This window comes from Medicago sativa, chromosome 5 (genome assembly GCF_051527215.1).
Source record: "Medicago sativa cultivar Bolivia chromosome 5, Bolivia_mono, whole genome shotgun sequence".
Taxonomy (NCBI): Eukaryota; Viridiplantae; Streptophyta; class Magnoliopsida; order Fabales; family Fabaceae; genus Medicago; species Medicago sativa.
The window spans coordinates 71,078,361-71,099,474 of NC_140753.1; the positions used below are offsets into that span (position 1 = coordinate 71,078,361).

At 33.5% G+C, this 21,114-nt stretch overlaps 2 protein-coding genes and 1 pseudogene across 4 annotated transcripts; 1 reads left to right on the forward strand and 2 right to left on the reverse strand.

The window, feature by feature from the left end:
* Positions 1–4,473: 4,473 nt before the first annotated feature.
* On the forward strand, positions 4,474–7,200 carry LOC146924594 (putative serine/threonine-protein kinase PBL18). The gene is made up of 6 exons (XM_085709555.1): positions 4,474–4,619; positions 5,379–5,689; positions 5,785–5,920; positions 6,065–6,201; positions 6,284–6,407; positions 6,549–7,200. The coding sequence occupies exons 1-6, from the start codon at positions 4,565–4,567 to the stop codon at positions 7,007–7,009; spliced, it is 1,224 nt and encodes a 407-aa protein (XP_085565681.1). The 5' UTR covers positions 4,474–4,564; the 3' UTR covers positions 7,010–7,200.
* A 203-nt stretch (positions 7,201–7,403) lies between these two features.
* LOC146924595 (uncharacterized) lies at positions 7,404–9,593 on the reverse strand (annotated as a pseudogene). Of its 2 annotated transcripts, none has more exons than XR_015010212.1 (2): positions 9,461–9,593; positions 7,404–8,452 (listed from the first exon to the last, which is right to left on the reverse strand). The product of XR_015010212.1 is annotated as an uncharacterized LOC146924595, transcript variant X2 (transcript). The 2 variants fall into 2 exon arrangements; XR_015010211.1 differs by lacking the exon at positions 9,461–9,593 and adding an exon at positions 8,770–9,091.
* Positions 9,594–17,499: 7,906 nt separating this feature from the next.
* LOC146924596 (cation/H(+) antiporter 4-like) lies at positions 17,500–21,114 on the reverse strand. Its single transcript, XM_085709552.1, has 3 exons — positions 20,860–21,114; positions 19,218–20,225; positions 17,500–18,642 (listed from the first exon to the last, which is right to left on the reverse strand). The coding sequence occupies exons 1-3, from the start codon at positions 21,112–21,114 to the stop codon at positions 17,500–17,502; spliced, it is 2,406 nt and encodes an 801-aa protein (XP_085565678.1).

Sequence of the window (21,114 nt, forward strand, 5' to 3'; positions counted from 1 at the left end):
GATTCTTTTTCAAATGCGCATCCATTGTAAAAGAGTAAGGATCCTCTCCATTTTATTAACATTTTGTTTTTTTAAGAAAAGCCCTAAGTTTCTTTTTTTTTTTTTTTTTTTATACTAAACGCATGGCTCATTTTAAACAATTTTTCTTACCCTTTCTTTCATCGACTGTGTCATTGTGGACTTTCATGTATATTTCTGTCAACGACAGATACTAATTAATGAACTAAAAAAATGAGAGATATACATGTCAAAAATAGACAGAACATCCAAGACAACTACTAATTGTTTTTTTAAAGAAGACGACTAGCTAATCCTCTAAAGTTGGATATTTTAAATAAAATATACTATAAACGAGGTCCACACTTTTGAATTGGATTTATTTATTTCTTTCATTTTTATCCTTAGTAAACTATTCTATCTTTTAAATACTCCCTCCGTTCCTTTTTAAGTGTCACTTTTGAAGAATTTTTTTGTTCCTATTTAACTGTCACTTTCAAAGTTCAATGTAACAATAAATGTTGTTTTACCAACATTACCCTTAGTTATTTATTGTGAAGAGAGAAATATATGAAATAAGATATTAAATGATCGACTAAGGCTATTATAGTAAAAGTATAGATTATTGTATAAGAAAAAGTAATATTTATTGAGTGTCTTGGTTTGTGTAAAATGTTAAAAAGTGACACTTAAAAAGGAACGGAGGTAGTAATAATATTATTTAATAGTTCTTTCAAAAAAAAATATTATTTAATAGTTAAATCTCACTGAAATAAGAACAATTACAACAATAGAAAAAATAATTCACAATAATAATAACAATATTTGACCCTATAAAAATATGATTTTAATTTATTTATCAAAAATACTTTATTTTCTATTCTTATACAATTAATTGCAACAAAAGAGTGAATAAACGGACAAACTAGTGCCTATTTTTTTCGTTAGTTTTATTAGAAACCCTAAATTAGTATTTGTAGTAGCAGTTTTTTTCTTCTTTCTTTCCAACTAGAACAAGATTTGCGTGCACTTTTAGCTAAAGTTTAAGTCATTTAAATTTTTGGCCCCCCTAAAAGAAAGACCATATAAATTTTTTAATTTTTTTAAGGGAAGAATGTTGCGTGCACTTTTAGATGTTTTTTTAGAAAATGGAACATTCACCCGCCACTTGTGTATTTTTCGATTACCGTGAAAATGGTCATATGTGAAAAATATCATGAACTATTAGTATTTGATAACAATGTATATCCATCACTATTTTGCTATAAAAACTTATTAGACACATTAAACGAGTTCTTTTCTTCCAATAAGATTTTTTTTCCATATACATAAGTCACATTCAAACACTAACAATTTACTTAAAAGCAAAAGTAAAAAAGGCTTTTGCTATAAAAACTTATTAGACACATTAAAAGAGTTCTTTTCTTCCAATAAGATTTTTTTCCATATACATAAGTCACATTCAAACACTAACAATTTACTTAAAAGCAAAAGTAAGAAAGGCTTACATAACTAATGACTTTGGTATAGTTTAAAATTTATGAAGTGCTATTATAGAGTTTGTAAAAAATAAAAGGTTATAATGACTTTGGTAGAGTTTAAAACTTACTAGTAGTTTGATAAACACTCATTATATTTAGTGATGGATTCATGATTTTTGAATAGTGGGGGCAATATTTATAAAAATTTGTAGTATTAATAATTGTCCGCTGCAATTTTTCATACGCCTTTGCTATATATCGCGACCCATTTTATCCTGAAAAATATAATTTTAGTCAATTAACTCAGGTTCTACACGGAAAACAAGGAGAGTATTATGTGTGATGTGGGTCACCGCTTTTGATATATAGCCATCACGATATTTTCTTGAAACAAAATTCGGGATATCAAGCATTATCCTTTTCATGTTATGAAAACTTTGAATGATTTTCTCATTTTCAATATCAATAAAAATATCTTTCTCTATATAAATAACTAAACAATCATTTAACTGATCATTTCCCTCGATTTCGCATCTGATTCTTCATAATATTCATATTATCTAAAAAAAATTTGAGATATATGATGATATGTGTGGACCAAGAGAGAAATGATTTATGAAAAATCTATCATGTGGTCAAAATATCAACTATTGATACTTTATACTACTAACAAAAAAAGATTTCTAAATTTTGTGTAGGCACATGCTCACATCCAACAACATACATTCGTCCCTTATATTAAGGCCCAACGAATATAAAAATTTCAATGATAATAACAGTGCTTTCACAGTGAGATATTTTTTATTTAAAAAAGTAGTTTTTCTTTTTTTCTTTTTTGAAAGAAAAAAAAAGTAGTTTTTCTTGTTTTCCATGTCTCACCGTTGATAGTTTATACGGGAAGAAGTTGTCATGTACATGTACATGTACATGCACATGTACATGATGGGTCAAAAACTCAACCATAAATTAAAAGATGGTAGGAATGTAGGATCCACAACAAATTAAGCCTTATTTTTGGGAGCCTTAACTCATTTTTCAATCTTTGAAAGTCAAACACTAACATCGTGATAGACGTTTCCTTAAATATAGATTTTAGTTAAAAGTCGGTTAGTTTAATATTTCAAATTTACGACATGACAATTCAGTCTCATAAAGTTAAAACATATCAATAAATTTAGTCGTTTTCTCAAATTTTACACCTTGATTTTAAAGGTTCTATGTTGATTTTGATAAGCTAAAGAGAAATGCTACCATCACACTTTCTAACACACTCCTATAACACACTCCAATAACATAAAGCCACGTCATCCATTTTCTTAACTCCTTTACCTGGTAACCGGATCTACAGGTGAAGAAAAATAACATTATTTTTTTTCTTTATTTCTTATGAATTCAATTGCTGGTTCGTCATCTCCAAGGGGTCATGAGCTGCAACCACAACCCATTTCTCTGGCAACATGTTTCTTTGCTGTGAGCTTTCCTGTTGATGGGGGAGTTAAATCAATTTTTATATATGGGTTCCATTCCTTTTTTATATATGGGTTCCATTCATCTCATAAAATAGATCTGGGTTATGGGTTACATATCAATTTAATTCATCTAATAAAATAGAATTGTGAAGGATCCATTTCCATTTCTCCCCATTCTGGTTCTCAATTTCAATACCCTCATTCTTCTCATGTTTTAATTCAATTTCGTTTTCAATCTCTAACAACAACCCCTCTTATCAATTTTTGGAATTGCAACCTAAAAGAAAAGATGAAAGTTGAGGATGATGACACGTTTCCATGGGTCTTCAATGAAGGAAACATCGTCATTGCTCTTCTTGAAAAGGGGTGTACAAGGGACAAAAATTGAAGCAAAACAGAAATGGGTCTTCTTAGTATAGTACCGTTGCTTTTGAAGGAGGAGGATATTGTTGATGTCTCTAGCACCACCACCACCATCGGCACAAAAGAAAGTCAGTGGAGGAAGATGGTGAACAAAAAAAAAATGTTTTTTTAAAAGTTAAAAGTATTTGTTGTTTGTACCGGTTGCAGGTTAAATGACTAAAAATAATGGGTGATGTGGCTATTTTTTATTGGAGTGTGTTAAAGAGTGTGTTAGGGAGTGTGACCCTAGCATTTCTCTAAGCTAAAAGACTATTTAAATCAATATCTTTGTCTTTAATTAATTTTTAATGGATATTTATCGATAAAATTTCAATTTCATATTTATGCGCACAAAAGAGTAAATATTGAAAAATATCAACTTTTTAGTATTTCGAAAAATCAATCTCTTCAACAAAAACTAAGGGTGTGTTTGTTTTATCAAATTTATTCCGAAGAATAACATTACTTGGAACATAAAGATGAGAATTTTCTTCTAAGGTATTTAGAAAAAAGATGTTTGTTTAACATTATAATATTCCCGAAAACCATAAAAATATGGATTATAATAGGTAATTGCATATGAATTTATTTTCATTTTCATTAGAACTTTATTTCCACCATTTTCTTTGGGAAAAATTTTCTATTCCCGGAACGTTTTATACCCCAGAATAAAATTTAGTAAACTTGTAACAAACATAGGCAAATATATTTTTATCGTTTTATTTCCAGGAATCTACGAATATAACTTGAAACAAACGCAACCTAACATGTTGTAACACGGTATTAGTACATATAGTAAGAAGTTCGAGCCAATATACATGAACAAGTATATGTTTCGTCAACTTTTTAAATGAATCTCAGTTACTTAAACGACTCGTCTCTTATATCCGTTACAAAGTCAAACTGATCAAAAAAAAAAAGCTACGTGTGATTATATTTGTTTCAACAAGTGGCAACTTCCATTCCTTGACTACGCTGTTTCCTTATCAAATCACCAATTAATTTCTTCTTCACTTCTTTATCTATGAATATGATATGATCATAGCGTGGACTTTGTCTTATTTCCTCACACAAAACAACAAACACATTTTATAATTTAAAGACTTTTCAATAACTTCATTCACATCATTTTCTTCATTCTGTGTTTTCCTTAGATGAGTGTTGTGTACTTTTCTCAGGATAACAAAGAAAGAAGAAAAGAATAACACTTTCATCATGGGAAATACTTGCAGAAAACCAGTTTGTCATGATTCCTCAACAAGTTTATTTGGTCAGTTTCTAGTTATTTTTATCATCTTTTTACATCACTTATTTCCTCTTTGGTGACACTAAGTGTTGTGTTTTTTTTCTTTCCCTTTTGTTTGTTTTTGCTTTTTAACTTTACTTTTAGTGTCATTAAGGTTGATGTTACCACAGCCTTAAATTTTAATTATTGTTTTGTAATTTTTGTGAATGTTTTCATATTTTTCTCTTTTTTCTTTTCTTTATTTGTTTATTGTTCCAAAATCCTTGGCTTTCTATGATCAGAATCTTGTTTGTTTAAATTTGGTTGATAAAAAATGGAGATTCTGAGGCTTCTTTGCCATGATTCAGGTTCATAACTGATATTTGTTCAGCAAGAAACATTCAGTCCATGATTTAAGTTTCAAATTTAATACTCTATGGTTGCTTGTTTATTATTGTTTTCATCTTTTTTGTGAGCAGTGTTCCTCCAATTCAAACTCTAAGCTTCCTATATCTATGTTCAAGCTACCTTTTGTTTGTACCAAATTTAGATAATAAGCTGGTTTAATTAGTAGGCTTGTTTGGCATGTTCAAAATATTATGGTGTATGACAGTGTTGTTAGAACCGGACGGGTTAGTTCAATCAGTTAAGCCGGGAATTGGATAGTCTAATGGTTGGTTCTAGCCCCTTAGAGCCGGTTTGAACCGCAGTTCAACTGTCGTTGATTCAATCCGCTTTCTTCTTTCTTTTTCGCATTTTTCTAGTGGCTGTTTGTTTTTGGACTTACATTTCATCTACTCACAGGAAGTACAAAGACTCAAAGTAATACAAATCAGACTTCAAATTCTCCTGACCAAAAAACCGATTCGAAAACTTCATCATCAAATGATGACAAATCAATCGCCAAAGATGTTAAGTCCTTCAGCTTCAATGATCTAAAGGAGGCAGCTAGGAACTTCCGGCAAGAAAATTTAATCGGGGAAGGAGGGTTTGGATTCGTCTACAAAGGATGGATAGATGAGAACACTGGTGCTCCTACAAAACCAGGAAATGGAATTGTAGTAGCCATTAAGAAGCTTAAACCAGAAAGTTTTCAAGGCCACAAGGAATGGCTTGTATGTGCAACATAAACACTTGCATCAATTTTTTTTTCTAATTGGTATTGGTCTTTCTATGTATTAGCTAATTTTCTACTGTTTTTTGTTTGCAGGCAGAAGTCAATTATCTAGGCCAACTTCACCATGAAAATTTGGTGAAGCTCATTGGTTACTGTTCAGAAGGTAAAAACAGGCTTCTGGTTTATGAGTTTATGCAGAAAGGAAGTCTGGAAAATCACCTGTTCAGAAGTAAGTAATAAATTCACTTGCAGGGTCCTTTTGATTTGCAAAAGAATAAGTACTTGACAGAACAGTATAAATTTTCAAGTTTTTGTGCCGAGATGAGACATAGGTTCTTCTGGTATTCATTATTATTTTTTCCTGTTTCTGCAGAAGGTGTTCAACCAATTTCCTGGATGACACGGATCAATATTGCGATCGGTGTAGCAAGAGGACTAGCATTCTTACATTCCCTTGACGCAAATGTTATATATCGTGATTTAAAGGCTTCCAACATCCTACTTGATTCGGTATGTTACACTGAAAACTTGGCTATTGGATCTGAGATGACTAAATCTGTTGTTTTACGTATAAATCTGTTGTTTTATGTAGGACTTCAATGCAAATCTTTCTGATTTCGGCTTGGCAAGAGATGGTCCAACGGGAGATAACACTCATGTTTCAACTAGAATTATTGGGACTCATGGTTATGCCGCCCCGGAGTATGTAGCCACAGGTACATTTGCCATTGGCCTTACCATTTTTTACATTTTTTAATTATGTTGAGGTATATATGTATATGTCCACGCTTTCTAAATGTGATGAGCCTCTCTTTTTCTTTGCCTAACAAATTGTCTTCTTTTGACCAAACAAACAGGCCATTTAACACTGAGGAGTGATGTATACAGTTTCGGCGTCGTCTTGTTAGAGTTACTAACAGGACGGCGTGTAGTCGAAGATGATAGACAGGTATACACGGAAGAAACATTGGTCGATTGGGCAATGCCTTTCCTGAGTGACAGCAGAAGAATATTGAGAATCATGGATACAAAGTTAGGCGGTCAATACTCAAAGAAAGGTGCTCAAGCTGCAGCTGCACTTGTTCTAAAGTGTCTTAATACTGATCCTAAACATAGACCAACCATGGTAAATGTTCTAGCCGCATTGGAAGCATTACACTCCTCAAATTCATTCCCAAGGAAACCAAAATCCGGAACTGATAATCATAACACAGTCCCTAGGACACCGAAATCTGGAACTGATAATCATCATGCAACCAAGCATTCTAGTCATCATCATTCACATAAGTCAATTACCAATAATACTAGAAAACATTGAGATGCTTTTCTACTTGTGTGGACTAATGCTTATGCATTCCAATTTGTGGTTTGTTCTTTTCATTATGTAGCCAAGTGAACAATTTCATGTTCTTATTGAGAAGCATCATTGTTAGCTGTCTTAGACAGCTATGGATGGAAAAACTTAGACCTGTAATTTTTAGACCATTATATTCATTTAATTTATAGATATAGACTTGTGTCATTCTTTTTTCATTGCAACATTGAAGTAAATATTTTTAGAAGTGTGTGGCAAGATTTTGGTTCTGTTCCTAGCTGAGAGGAATGTGAATTCATGTCAAATATATGAGTTGAAACAATTTACAATGAAAATTTTACTATATTGTACAATTAAATAAAACAAATTTTTTCATTCTAAATAGAATATAGTAAAATGAAACAAAACATAGAAAGTAGATCACCTTGTTTCACATTATGAAGCATGCTACTATACATTCAATGATACTGCACAGAAATATGCTACTATACATTCAATCATATTGCACAGAAATATGCTTCAGAACTAGTTGCACAAAAATATGCAAGATAAAAGGTCTTGCATTTGAACCAACAGAGTCTAGCACAAATGGTTGGTGCACGGTGTGTTTGAGTGTTGTAAACCAAGGATACAGAGTTTGAAGACGATACGACACATACAAAAGATAAAAATAATAAATAGTAAGCATTCGCTACGAGATAGAAACACGCTGCAGTTTTGATATTTATGTAACAATCAATCAATCAACAAAAATTCATAAAGAACTTTAATTCATAAGATCAAAACCTCTCTGCCAGCTTAGAAGTAACTGCTCTCAATCTGGAACAGACCTTTCCTGCAGGTGATCCCTTAATTAGGTCACAAAGGAAACCCCTAGCAATCTTAATGTTTACAAAAGATCCCAATATATGAATTTTGGCATCAGCAATCACAATCCTCGTCTTAGAAGCATTCTCAATTGCAAACTTGGTCTTACCAAGTTTGCCGGACAATCTTCCAATTGCACGTGACAAGTGATCGCCACGAAGTGTCTTAACATCCTTGATCTCAAAGGACTCAACATAGAGCTCATCCAAACGCAGAAGAGCAATAGCATCTATAACATCAAAACCAAGCATGAAAGCATGGACAAAATCAGCACATTTTTGCAAGTTGCTGATATCAGGTGTATCGTGCCTTGTCTTCAGCTCAATTTTCCGAGGCTTCAAATTCATACGGATGTCAATCATCATCTGCTCATATATAGGAGTATAGATGTCCATCCAAGCTTTCCTAAGAGGGGTATAGCGATGCGGTGGAACTGATACCTTGCGGAACTGAACCTGACCAGTAGAAATCTCATGAGGTTTCAGAGGCTCAAACTTCGGCTTTGGTGGCAAAACTTTTGATTCAGATGAGACAGTGTCAACTTCCATCGAATATGTTTTGTTAGACTGCATTATGCAACTGTACAACAGCACAAAAAATTGATTTAAAATATAAACATGTTACATAAAATTTAAATGTTACTCCCTCTGTCCCGGTTTAATTGACCTACTTTGGTTTTTCACACAGATTAAGAAAAGTGTATAAATAAAGGAGAAAGTGAAATATATTGTATTGGGAATGATAAAAGTAGTATTATTTAGTGTTATATTGTATTGGGAATGATGAAAGTTGTATTGAAAATTGAAATGAGTCAGTTATTTTGGGACACTTTTTTTTAGAAAATGGGTCAGTTATTCCGGGACGGAGGGAGTAATAAGCAAAATCTAGCTAGCTACCAGTACTACTTCAGGTGTTCTAGATACCAACAGAGAACTTCACCGAACATTCAGGTCTGTTTGGATTGTTTTATTTAAATAGGGTGATGCTATTTATCCCGAGAACAAAACTCACGAAGCTGTCACGAAAGCATTATGGCCGTTAGATTTTGCACTAGATTGAATGCATGGGTGGGTCAAGGTAGAAAGGGGGTCCCACATCAAACACACTTCTGAGTGTCATGATGCTCTCTTGATAGAGATTCTCACGTGACGAAGCATTACGCATTTAAATATATCTACTAGCATAAACATTTGTGAAACTGTTTAAAAAATCTAAGAAAACAACTATTGACATGTAAGTTCAGGGGCCGATTCTAAGATTTTTTGTTCCTAAGACCGACATGTAAGTTCATGGCCGGTGCTAAGATTTTGTGTGCTTAAACGAATCAATAAAGTTGTGCCCTCAGGGGTGGTGTTCATGCTCAGGTCCACCCCTGTATAAGTTGTTTCAACTTATTTTCATAAACTCTCCGAGATGAAAACAGCTTATGGATTACACTAAAATAATTTAACTTTATCGTGGTAATCTATAAGCACTAAAAAAAAAACTTTATTAACTAATGATAATAATAAAACAAAACAAAACATTCCTCCAAAAAAAGAAAAAAAGAGGAAAAATAATCGAGGAACAAAACTGAAGAGAACATACGTTGCAGGAAGTTGTGAGATTCTGAAGAGCGGCGATGGAGAAGAGTGAAAACAGAATGAGTATAATCTTCAACGTAGTATAATGCATGGATAGTCACCAAGCATAAACCCTAAATATTCACCAAGTACAAACCCTAAATCCCTTCAAAAAAAGTACAAACCCTAAATATGTTTTGGCCCGAAACCCAACCCATCTATACTTTTTTCTATTAAAACAAAAATTGTTCTTTTTTTTTTTGGTTACAGAAAAAAATTGTTCAATTTTACTCTATAATTTTATTAAATTTTACAAAAAGAAAATTTATTTTTGGATCTTTAAAAGTAAACAAAATAACAACAAAAAAAAAATAAAAAAGAACCAAAATTAAATCAAATTTCGTAGAGAATAAAAAAATTAACTAAGTAGAGAATAAATTTAATAAGTTTATTTTTTTAAGGAAAATTTAATAAGTTGTAATTTTTCCTTATAAAAAAAAGAATTTTTAAGGACTAAAAATATATTTAACTCTATGAAAAAATCTAATAAATCCCCGCTTCTTAGTTACTCCTCACCACTCTCCAATAGCAAATATTTGATTTAAATTTTTTTTGAATTACAAACGGAAAAGAGAAAAAGAAAAGGAAAAAAAAAAACTAAAAAGAAAACTTAATGCCTAACAAAAGAGATGCCTAGTGCATCAGCAAGCAACATGGAGGATAATTCCGGAGGAGCTGTATCTAAAAGCACTAATTTCTCAGAACCTTTAGCACCTAACATAGTCAAACAATCAGCAGCAGAGTTGCCTTCCCAAAGAGTATGACACAAATCAACAATCCAATCTTGACTCAAGAGCTTCTTAATTAAGCTAATCAAGTTACTAAATCTGTGAAACTTATTCAGTGGATCCTGAACCAACTGAATCACATGCAAGGAATCTGAATAGCAAATAACTCGCCGATAACCCGTTGACCAACACAAATCAAGACCATGATAAAGTGCAAGAATCTCGAATGAGACCACCAAACCCTGTTAAACCTAAATTCGTAAACACGTTACCATCCACATTAAGATAAACCGATTCGAGAGGGGGGGGGGGGGGGGGGGGGGGGGGCTTCCAAGATACACTCCTAACTACACCTTGGATGTGATTTGAATCAAAGTTCCCAAATGCCATCGAAACATGTCGCAACATAGATACAACTTGAGCTGAGATATCTAACCCAGAATGCTTTGTTCCCTCAAACAAATAGATATTCCTTGAACACCAAATCTTCCAAATAATAATAGCAACAATAATGCCATGTCTTTTAATAGAATCTTTCAACCAATCCTTAAACTCAACATCTGCAGAGGGTGCTAAGAAATGAGGCAAGCATCGGTGCCAAACCTCCAAGGCGCGACCGCAGAGAAACAAACAATGCAAAAAGTCTTCACTAGCGCCATCACAAATTGGACACGTATCTATGACAATCATACTCCTCCTCTTCAAAACCACACGAACAGGATCGAGTTATGGCAAAGCTTCCAAAGGAAAAAGTGAACATTAGACGGTACTTTAAGACGCCAAATCCAGCTCCAACCAATATGCTGGAGATGCAACCTAGAAGGATCTAACAACCACTTATAGGCATCATTAGTGGTATAAGTACCTGATATAGCGCTCTCCCAAACCCACACATCCGGCATGTCTCCTACCAACAATGGTTTCAACAAAGATATTTTCTGCTTAGTATCAAAATCCAAGATAGTATAAAGAGAGCCCAAATTCCAACTATTTGCATCAACAATGTCTTTAATTCGAAAATGAAGATGCTGGTAATGAACATAAAGAACACGATTACATAAAGGCTCCTTCTCAACCCAAGAATTGTACCAAAGACTAGTCTCACCATTTCCAATCTTGAACTTGAACCCATCTTTCAAACTGTGCAAGCTACGCATCACAGAGTTCCAAGTTGGAGAGCCTTTAGTGTATTTAGGGGGAAAAACATCTTTATCCTTAATATACAGATCATGCAACATAGTAACCCACAACTTGTCCTTCGAATTCAACAAATCCCAAACTATCTTTCCAAGCAGAGCAACATTTTGATGTCTAGCCACACGCACACCCAAACCACCATTCTTTTTTTGTCGCGTAATTTTATCCCACCCAACCAAATGTAACCCTCGCTCACCTGAACCTTTCTAAATAAAACGCATAGAAACTCTGTCGAGGTAATCACAAATAGATTGAGGGTACCATTGGATCTGCATGCCATATGAAAATATAGTTTCACTATTTTCACTAATTTATGATTTTAACTCCTCTATTTTTTAAGACAAAAATATAGTTTTTGGTTTTAAATTTTTTCTATATCATTTAATTTGAAACATGTTTTTGTTGATGTGAGTGACGAATCTTGACCAAAATATTAAACAAGAAGAAAAAAGAAAAGATAATACGAACATATTTTTGAGACACGCTTTTGATTTATTCTTGATTATTAGAATATAAAATATTCGTTGTATAAATTATTAGTATATTTATATTAGTTAAAGGTAATTGAGGCCCAAGTTAGAGATATTTGATGAACAAAATACTTGATGTTCAAGTTAGAGATACTTGAGATCCAAGGCAAAATCATTGTATAGATACACATTACAACATAATTAAACACTCAGGAAAAACAATTCTTTCATGGTATCACCGACCTAAACCCCTTTGGCAACCCTAATTTTTTTTCTCTCTCTACCTCTTCTTCCCAAAAGCTCCCCCATCTATAGCAGTTCGATTATTTTCTTTCTTCTTCCTCCTTTCACATCCGACTCTTCATCTTGGAGGTGGCTACATCAATTGGATGTCAAGAATACATTCTTACATGGTAAATATTAATGAAACTGTTTATATGCATCAACCTCTCGACTTTCATGATCTTCACCATCCTGCTGTCTACTAAAGAAGCCACCAAATGGTCTTAAACAAGCCCCTCATGTATGGTACCAACACTTCACTGAATTTGTTGCTACGTTGGGCTTCTCATATATTGCATGTGACCATTCCTTGTTGATCTATCACAATGGTAACGACACGTCATACATTCTCTTATATGTTGATGACATCATCGTTACTGCTTCATCTGATATTGTTCGTTAGTACATCATGACTCACCTCAGTTGTGAATTTGCTAGGAAAGATTTATGCCATATCAGCTATTTTATGGGTATCTCAGTTACTAGACATTCAAGTGGTCTCTTTCTCTCTCAACATAAATATGCTGAAGAGATTATTGAGAGAGATGCCATGTCATTTTGCAAACCAATATCTACCCCCATAGACACTAAAGCAAAACTCAATGGCCTCTCAGGTAAACCCTATCATAATCCATCTGAATATCAGAGTCTTGCAGGTGATTTGCAATATTTAACTTTCACACGATCTGATATCACATATGCCATCCAACAAGTGTGTCTATATATGCATTATCCTCGCACGCAACATATGACTACCTTGAAGCGTATTATTAGGTACTTTAAGGATACCATTCACCATGGTCTACACCTCTCTCCTTCCCTAGTTTATACCCACACCACTTATACATATGTTGATCGTGGAGAGTGGCTAAATATTAGAAAATCTACATCAGGATATTGTGTCTACCTTGGAAATAATTTGATCTCTTGGTTTGCAAAACAACAATCAAATTTATCCTGCTCTAGTGCTGAAGCTGAGTATCGCAGTGTTGCTAATGTTGTTGTTGAATCTTGTTGGCTTCAAAACCTACTGTCGGAACTCCAGTGCTTGATCATCAAATCCACCCTTGTCTGTTGTGACAATGTTAGTATTGTTTACATGTCAAGTAATCCTATCCAACATAAACGCACAAAACACGTTGAAATGGATATCCATTTTGTGCGTGAAAAGGTTGCTAAAGGTCAAGTACATGTTTTACATGTCCCATCTCGCAATCAAATAGATGAAATTTTCACCAATGGTCTTTCGCTGCAATTATTTGACGATTTCAGAGATAGTCACAACACTCATCAACCCCCCGTTTTGACTACGGGGACGTATTAGAATATAAAGTATTCATTGTATAGATTATTAGTATATTTATATTAGTTAGAGATAATTGAGGTTCAATTTTGAGATACTTGATTCCAAAAATATTTGATGCCCAAGTTAGAGATACTTTAGACCGAAGACAATATCATTATATAAATACACATTACAAAATAATGAAACAGTAAGGAAAAACAATTTTTTCAATGATATTTCTTAAACATAATATGAACATGCAAGAATTTGACATAATAGACGAGCATGGCTTATTTAAAAAAAAAAAAAGATGAACATAACTTAAACACATTTTGAACATAAAATGTTCAAAATATTGACATTGATATCAACGTAAATTGGCCATTAGAAATCAAAAGCAAAATAAAATAATATTGTAGCATGGAAACATCTTGTTTTATTGTTTTGGAACTATAATCAAAATTCATTATACTTTTATGGATGAAACACTTATTTAACCTTAAATTTTATTTTAATTTAGGTTAATTTTTTGGTAAGTTACTTATTTTAATCGCAGTTAATTATGACTTTTGAATTTGGTTTCTACGAAATTTTTAATTAATTTTTGTTCTTAGTTTTATTAATTTTTACCAAAAAAACTTTAATCCCTGTATTAGTCTTGAAAAAAGCAATCGATATTGTTCTCGTGAGCTTAGCTAAGTTGGTATGGACAATGCAAAATATATGCAAGGTTCGGAGTTCAAATCCCGGCCACCACAAAAAAAAAAGCAATCGATATTGTCTTCGTGAGCTTAACTAAGTTGGTATGGACAATGCATAATATATGCAAGGTCCGGGGTTCAAACTCCGGCCGTCTTCGTGAGCTTAACTAAGTTGGTATGGACAATGCATAATATATGCAAGGTCCGGGGTTCAAACCCCGGCCACCACAACAAAAAAAAAGCAATCGATATTGTCCTCGTGAGTTTAGCTTAGTCAGTAGGGATAATACATATTATATGCAAGGTTCAGGATTTGAACCTCGACCACCACAAAAAAAAAAACAATTAAGATTAAGGGGTTAATGAGCTCCACTAAAAGACAATTATTCAAGACAACTTGAACTCGATTTTATTCAAGACAACTTGAATTCGATTTTAAGTGGAACAATTTTTCATTCTCCTCAAATCTGTCCTGTCTTCACTGCCTGTCTACGCCCTTTCCTTTTTCAGAGCTCCCGCAGGTATAATCTCCTCCATCGAATCTATTCTTCTTAATTTTTTTTGGGGTGGGGGTGAGGATAATAGGAAAATTGCCTGGGTTGATTGGAATTCTATTTGTTTGAGAAAGGAGGTTGGAGGTTTGGGGGTAAGGAGACTTAAAGAGTTTAATATTGCTCTTCTTGCTAAATGGTGTTGGAGATGTTTAGTGGATAGGGAAGGGTTGTGGTTTAAGGTCTTATTGTCTCGTTATGGTGAGGAGAGAGGGCGGCTTAGAGAGGGAGGTAGGTTGGGATCGGTGTGGTGGAAGGATATTGTTAAAATTCGAGAAGGAATAGGTGTGGTAGGTGTTGAAGGTGGAAGTTGGTTTGATGTTAACATTTCTACTCGTCTAGGTAACGGTCTTAACACTTATTTTTGGTCAGATTGTTGGGTGGGGACGGTGCCGTTGATGGTGTTATTTGATTTATCGGTTAACAAGGATTTGACGGTAGGAGCGATGCATGCCTTAGGTTGGGGTGAGGATGGGGAGGCTTGGAGGTGGAAACGGCGACTGTTCGCTTGGGAAGAGGATTTAGTAGTGGAGATTAGGAATTTGGTGACTAACATTACCTTGCAGGACTCTGAGACAGATGCTTGGCTATGGCGACCAGACGCTGCAGTTGGTTACACGGTCCGTGGTGTGTATCAAATGCTTACGAGGCAGGAGATACAGGTTCATGATGTTGCTTCGGAGGCTCCTTGGCATAAAAACGTTCCTTTGAAAGTCTCTATTTGTGCTTGGCGTCTCTTCCGCAATAGATGGCCGACAAAGGACAACTTGGTGCGTCGAGGTGTTATTTCTATTGACAATCAATTATGTGTTTCTGGATGTGGTCAACACGAAACCATAGATCACTTAGTCATTCATTGTAATATTTTTGGCAATCTATGGAATCTCATTAAATCCTGGATTGGCATGTACTCAGTGGATCCCCTACATGTTACAGATCATTTCGATCAATTTGTTCATTCTACAGGTGGTTATGCTCCTCGTCGGTTTTTCTTACAGTTGATATGGCTTTGTTGCATTTGGGTCATTTGGAATGAACGAAATCAACGACTTTTTGCTAACAAAGCCAATACCACGGAGCAGCTATTGGAAAAAGTTAAGATGTCTTCTCTTCGTTGGTTGAAAGCAAAAAATGTGTGCTTTCCTTTTGGTTATCATTTATGGTGGCAGCATCCCCTTGCTTGTTTGGGGATTGGCTGATTTGTTTTTCTTTTTTGGTTATCTCTTGACATTGGTTGGCTTCTTGTTCCATCATGTAACTTAGTTTTGTCTCCTTTTGCACACCTTGTGCTAGGGAGCGAAACTCTTGGTTATTAATATATATCTCATTTTGGCTTGTTCAAAAAAAAAAAATCTCCAGACGTTACTTACCAAAACCCTCTTCCCCTAAAAACTTAAAGATTAACAACAAAAAATTCCTTTGCTAAAAGTCATAATTTTGTGGGGACTAAGAAAGTTTTAACCCTATATAAATATTCTAAATGAGTCCTCGCCTCTCAATTGCTCCTCACCATTCTCCAATAGCAAATAGTTGAATAAAATGCAATTTTAGTCTCACTTTTTCATTAATTCGTAATTTTGATCCCCTAGTTTTAAATACAATAATAAAGCTCTTGATTTACAAAAGTTAAAAAATATAGTTTTAATCCCTCTAGTTTAAAATGCAATTATAGTTTTACAATAATTAAAAAAATATAGTTTTTCATGGCATTATGTTAGTGGTTTTAAAAATAAACATAATATCAAGAAAAAAATATGTATATTAAAAGAACATAGGTATTAGCAGTGGCGGATCTTGAGTTAAAATATTGGGGGTGCCAAACTTTTGTGGAATATATAATATATGGTTTCAAAATGTAACAATTATGAACAACTGGCCTGGTGGTACAAATTGCCTGGAAACAGCAAGGGAACATGGGTTCAAATCCCCTCAAGCATTTTCTTTTTTAATAAAGTATCTGAAAATAGAAACCCCTCAAGCATTTTCTTTTTTAATACAGTATCTGAAAATAGAAAATAAATGAGTAAAAAAAGTGTTGATCCGTGGCCCCTGCCCGCCACCAAAGAGATCCGCCACTGGGTATTAGTACAGCTACTACTTCTTCTCTTGTTAATAGTAGCCCCGACTGCTGAGTTCTCTTTTCAAAGAGGGCTCCGCCAAAGGGATACCCTTTCTTCTTTTCTCTTTCGTATAGTGGCAGGAGACTTAAATGTTATGATGAAAAGTTTGTGATATTAATAGTGTTCTGATATCACACCTTCAATTTTTTGACAACACACTATTGATTGGTGAGAAAAGTTGGGTAAAAATATAAGGTCTCTTAAAGCAATACTTTGTTTTAGGGAATCTCTAATCTTAAAGTGAATTTTCAGAAGAGTAAGTTAATTGCGGTTAATGTTCTTACTTCTTGTATTTGTACTCTTTTATATATGTTTCTTTGTTCCATGCAACTGAATTCTTTCCAATAGCTAACCTTTCATTTCAATCATCATTTATTTTCATACACATTACTTTAAAAAACATGCAAACTCAATTAAAATCTTTAAAATTGTGTTTTCACCGACTCATGAAATAATCTGGAACATGGACATGAAATTAAAGAGTACATAATACAACCGAAACAAACTCATCCGCCGACATAGATATTTACATGTGATTGGACCTTCCACTTGCATTCAAAAGTCCATAATTCCTCTTTAGCAGACCATGCATCAATTTCATTGCAAAAATCTGTAGTTTGTTTTTTCAGACTATGCATGGAGTGTTCCTCTATCTATTATGTATTGACAACTACAAAATCCACCCTTTAAGGTCATTCATGCGTGAGAGTTGTTGTTGCACAACCAAAACAGATGCACTACTATTAAGATCAGGTGAAGCAAGAAAATCACCAATAGCACCGAGTTCTGGAAATTCACTCCATTCTGCTAATCCATCACTTTGAGGAGAATGAGTTTCATGTCTTCTCCCAACTATAAAGAAATCATGTTTGTTCACAATCTCACGTAGAAAAGATGCTGTTTGTGATCCATTCTTAGTGAAAACTTCTTTATACCTCACATTTTCAGCATGTTTAAATTCTTCCAACATTTCATCACCAATTACCATGAACTCCTCCAATTCTTCTATGTTTTCCTTAGCAATAAGACGGTAAACAACTAGGTTGAGCCTACGATTATTCATCGTTCGTTTTGCTAAACATAAGACCTCTTCATCATCGTTATTTCCACCTAAATATATGACGGCTAATCGAGTAGTGGAATATTCTGATTTAATTGACGTTGGTTTTTGCATTGAATTAGCACGAGTTACAAGGATTCCAACGGAACATGGAGCAATTTCGAGTACTCTCCGATTCAATTCTCTTAGTACTTTCTTGTCATCAGATTCAACTACACCATCACTTGACCATCTTATATGAAATGGAAGAATGACGATGGTTGCAACTTTGTCCAATGCAAGATTACAAACATCTTCAAACATGAGATTTGGTGGAGATATTGCTGTGTAAGTGTTTATTGATACTGCATTTTGGTTATCATGCTCATATATATTGAAAGCGAGGATAACATCGTCCGAGTATGATTTATATGAAGTAGATCCTGATGCTTGTCTTTGAAGGCAATGAGGAATGAAAAGAGGTAAGGCTCTTCCAACTAGCTCAATTACATGAAGAACATCAACTGTGATTGGTTTCTCTTGCGTTGGACAACATAAGTCTAGGAAATCTGTTGCTGCTGAAATATGGTTCTGTTTTTGAAGTGTTACTAGTATTCTTAGCTCTGAGTTTCTTTTTAAGCCCATCATGTTCCTTTTTTGGTATCCAACATATTTTCTTGATGGATCATATAATAACTTCACTGACCAATGTACAATGGTTGCTATAATCATTATACTTATCATCATCACTCCAAATGTTTTCCTATTAATAATCTGCATACATACATACATACATACATACATACATCAAATTTGAATAACAATAATACTCCATATACATTTGAAGTATATTTTCAATTTGTTCTAAATTGTAACACTCTCTCTCTCTCTCTCTCTCTCTCTCTCTCCTCTTTGGTCCCTAAACTATAGAAATATAATAATCCATCCTTACACTGTTATTAATCCATCAAGTTAGTCTCCCAGTTACTTTAAAAATAAGAGACATAATGATAGTTCAAGGACTAATTCGATGGATTGAAAGTCGATTGGAGACTACTTGTTATATTGCTATAATTTAGGGACCAAATAGAATAGAGAATGGTAGTTTACGTACTACATATATAATCAGACACATAAAAATATTGTGTCTCCTTTTGATCATTCATTTATAAACTATGGCTCTTATAGCTATAAAATTTGGAAGTATTTTTAAATAGCTATGAGAACAAAAGATAAGATAGAAACGATGAGCTGAAATCAAAAGAAATTTTTCTGAGGAGGCCAAAATAAAAATATCATATAATAAAGAACGAAAAAACACTGAAACCGAAAAAAATTAAATGCAATACTTGATCGTCAAATGCAGAACTGTAGATGCCAACTTCGATCACGCCTTTAGTGTTCAAAATGAGGGAAATACACAAAGCATCAGTGACAGGCATCTTGCAACAAAGGGCAGTTATAAAGCATGCTGTCATTTTGATCATGTGAGTTACAAGGACCGCTAAACTAGTATACACCATAATAGATGAAGAAAAATCCATTGAAAAATCTGCTTTCAACACACAAGTCGTTACAAAGATTGGCAAAAAGAATGTTGTACTAAAAAACTGAAGCTTCTTAACCAATGCAGATCCTAAAGGAGGTCCTTCAGGAACAGACAGTCCCAAAACAAAAGCTCCTATGGCAAATTCTTGATTAATCTTAACTGACAAAATGCCAAAAACAAAAACCATTGAAATAATAACATAAATGTAACTATCCTTCACATGTCTTCCTTCTGGTGTATGTTTGATGATCCAAAACATTATTGGTCTACATACCAATGGAATTAATACAATTAATATATAAAATAAGAATAAGTTTCTTAAAAGTGTTGTGGAATCCGGGCTAGTCACAAGAACAACAATATTGCTTTGAATAATTGCGGTTAGTATGTCACAGACCAAAGCTGAGGACAAAGACAATCTACCAAGCTCTGAGTTTTGGATTTGAAGTTCACTTAGGAGTGAAGCGATTGTTCCAAATGTACTTAGACTGTGAGTTAACATTGCCACCAAGATTCCATTGCCACCATCTATTTTTTGAATGGCTTCAACTTTTCCAGGCAATGTTAGTAGTGGTATAAACAAAACACTTAATGGTACAAAAGATCCAATTATTGAAATTATCCATGCTTTCTTTCCTGTCCTCGTTATCAAGCTGAAATCCATTTGTACACCATTTATGAAAACGAAGAACATCATACCGAATGATGAAATTGTTGAAATTACGTCATGAGTTCCATATGGAAATAACTTGTCTATGTATGTGTCCAATGGTTTTAGCTCAAACGAGACACCTAGAATTATCCCAGCCTACAAATGAAATGAGTATTGTGTTTAATTTCAGCTATCTAAAATACACTTTACAAAACATTAGTTATGTCCTACCTTAATTAACCTATTTGTATTAACAAAATTGTTTGAAAATGACCGTCACTTTTAATTTAACTATCTATTTTTTAATTTTACTTTAATTAATCAAAATGGATTGCTCTCAAATTAATATAGTTCACTTTGCATTTATAATAATGATAAATATATCAATACTTAATAATGGACCGTCACTTTTAATTTAACTATCTATTTTTTAATTTTACTTTAATTAATCAAAATGGATTGCTCTCAAATTAATATAGTTCACTTTGCATTTATAATAATGATAAATATATCAATACTTAATAATGGTAATTTAGTAACATTATTATTTGTATCAAATTTAACTTCTTTTATGTGAAGAAGTTACCTATGGAAGAAATAAAATTAGAAACAAAATATATTCTTTGAATGCAATTTAACTTTTTCTTATAACTACGATTTATCCACATGAGTGTTTAGAAATTAGAATCATGATGGTTAACATCGATTATGATAAACTCACTGTTAATCTAAACATGCACTAAAGAAAAGATTCTTTTTAAAAAAAAATATGTCATTTGGATTTACTTACAATCATTTGTGAAAGGAATTGAGGGAGTCTCAAAGGTTTGAGAAGGAAACTACATATTTGGGTGAGTGCAAAAATGATAACCAACTGTAACTCAAACAAAGTTAAGAAGGATTTCATTGGTCTCCTTCCATTAATGTGGCCACCCCATAAACCATCTGAAACAATATGGGGTGGAGCCTCAAAACAAACTGCGTATATTGTTCCATTCGATCTTTTAATTTCGTTGAACAAAGTATCATTTGAATTTATGCTCAT

What these genes read in the sequence shown, in the direction of transcription:
- LOC146924596 (XM_085709552.1), bottom strand. Translation starts at nt 21,114, where the DNA reads ATGAGCATAAATTCAAATGATACTTTGTTCAACGAAATTAAAAGATCG. An exon ending in AATTCCTTTCACAAATGATT is followed by an intron (nt 20,226 to 20,859) that starts GTAAGTAAATCC and finishes TTTCATTTGTAG; the next exon opens with GCTGGGATAATTCTAGGTGT. An exon ending in GTTCTGCATTTGACGATCAA is followed by an intron (nt 18,643 to 19,217) that starts GTATTGCATTTA and finishes GTATGTATGCAG; the next exon opens with ATTATTAATAGGAAAACATT.
- LOC146924594 (XM_085709555.1), top strand. Translation starts at nt 4,565, where the DNA reads ATGGGAAATACTTGCAGAAAACCAGTTTGTCATGATTCCTCAACAAGT. An exon ending in GGAAAATCACCTGTTCAGAA is followed by an intron (nt 5,921 to 6,064) that starts GTAAGTAATAAA and finishes CTGTTTCTGCAG; the next exon opens with AAGGTGTTCAACCAATTTCC. An exon ending in CCAACATCCTACTTGATTCG is followed by an intron (nt 6,202 to 6,283) that starts GTATGTTACACT and finishes TGTTTTATGTAG; the next exon opens with GACTTCAATGCAAATCTTTC.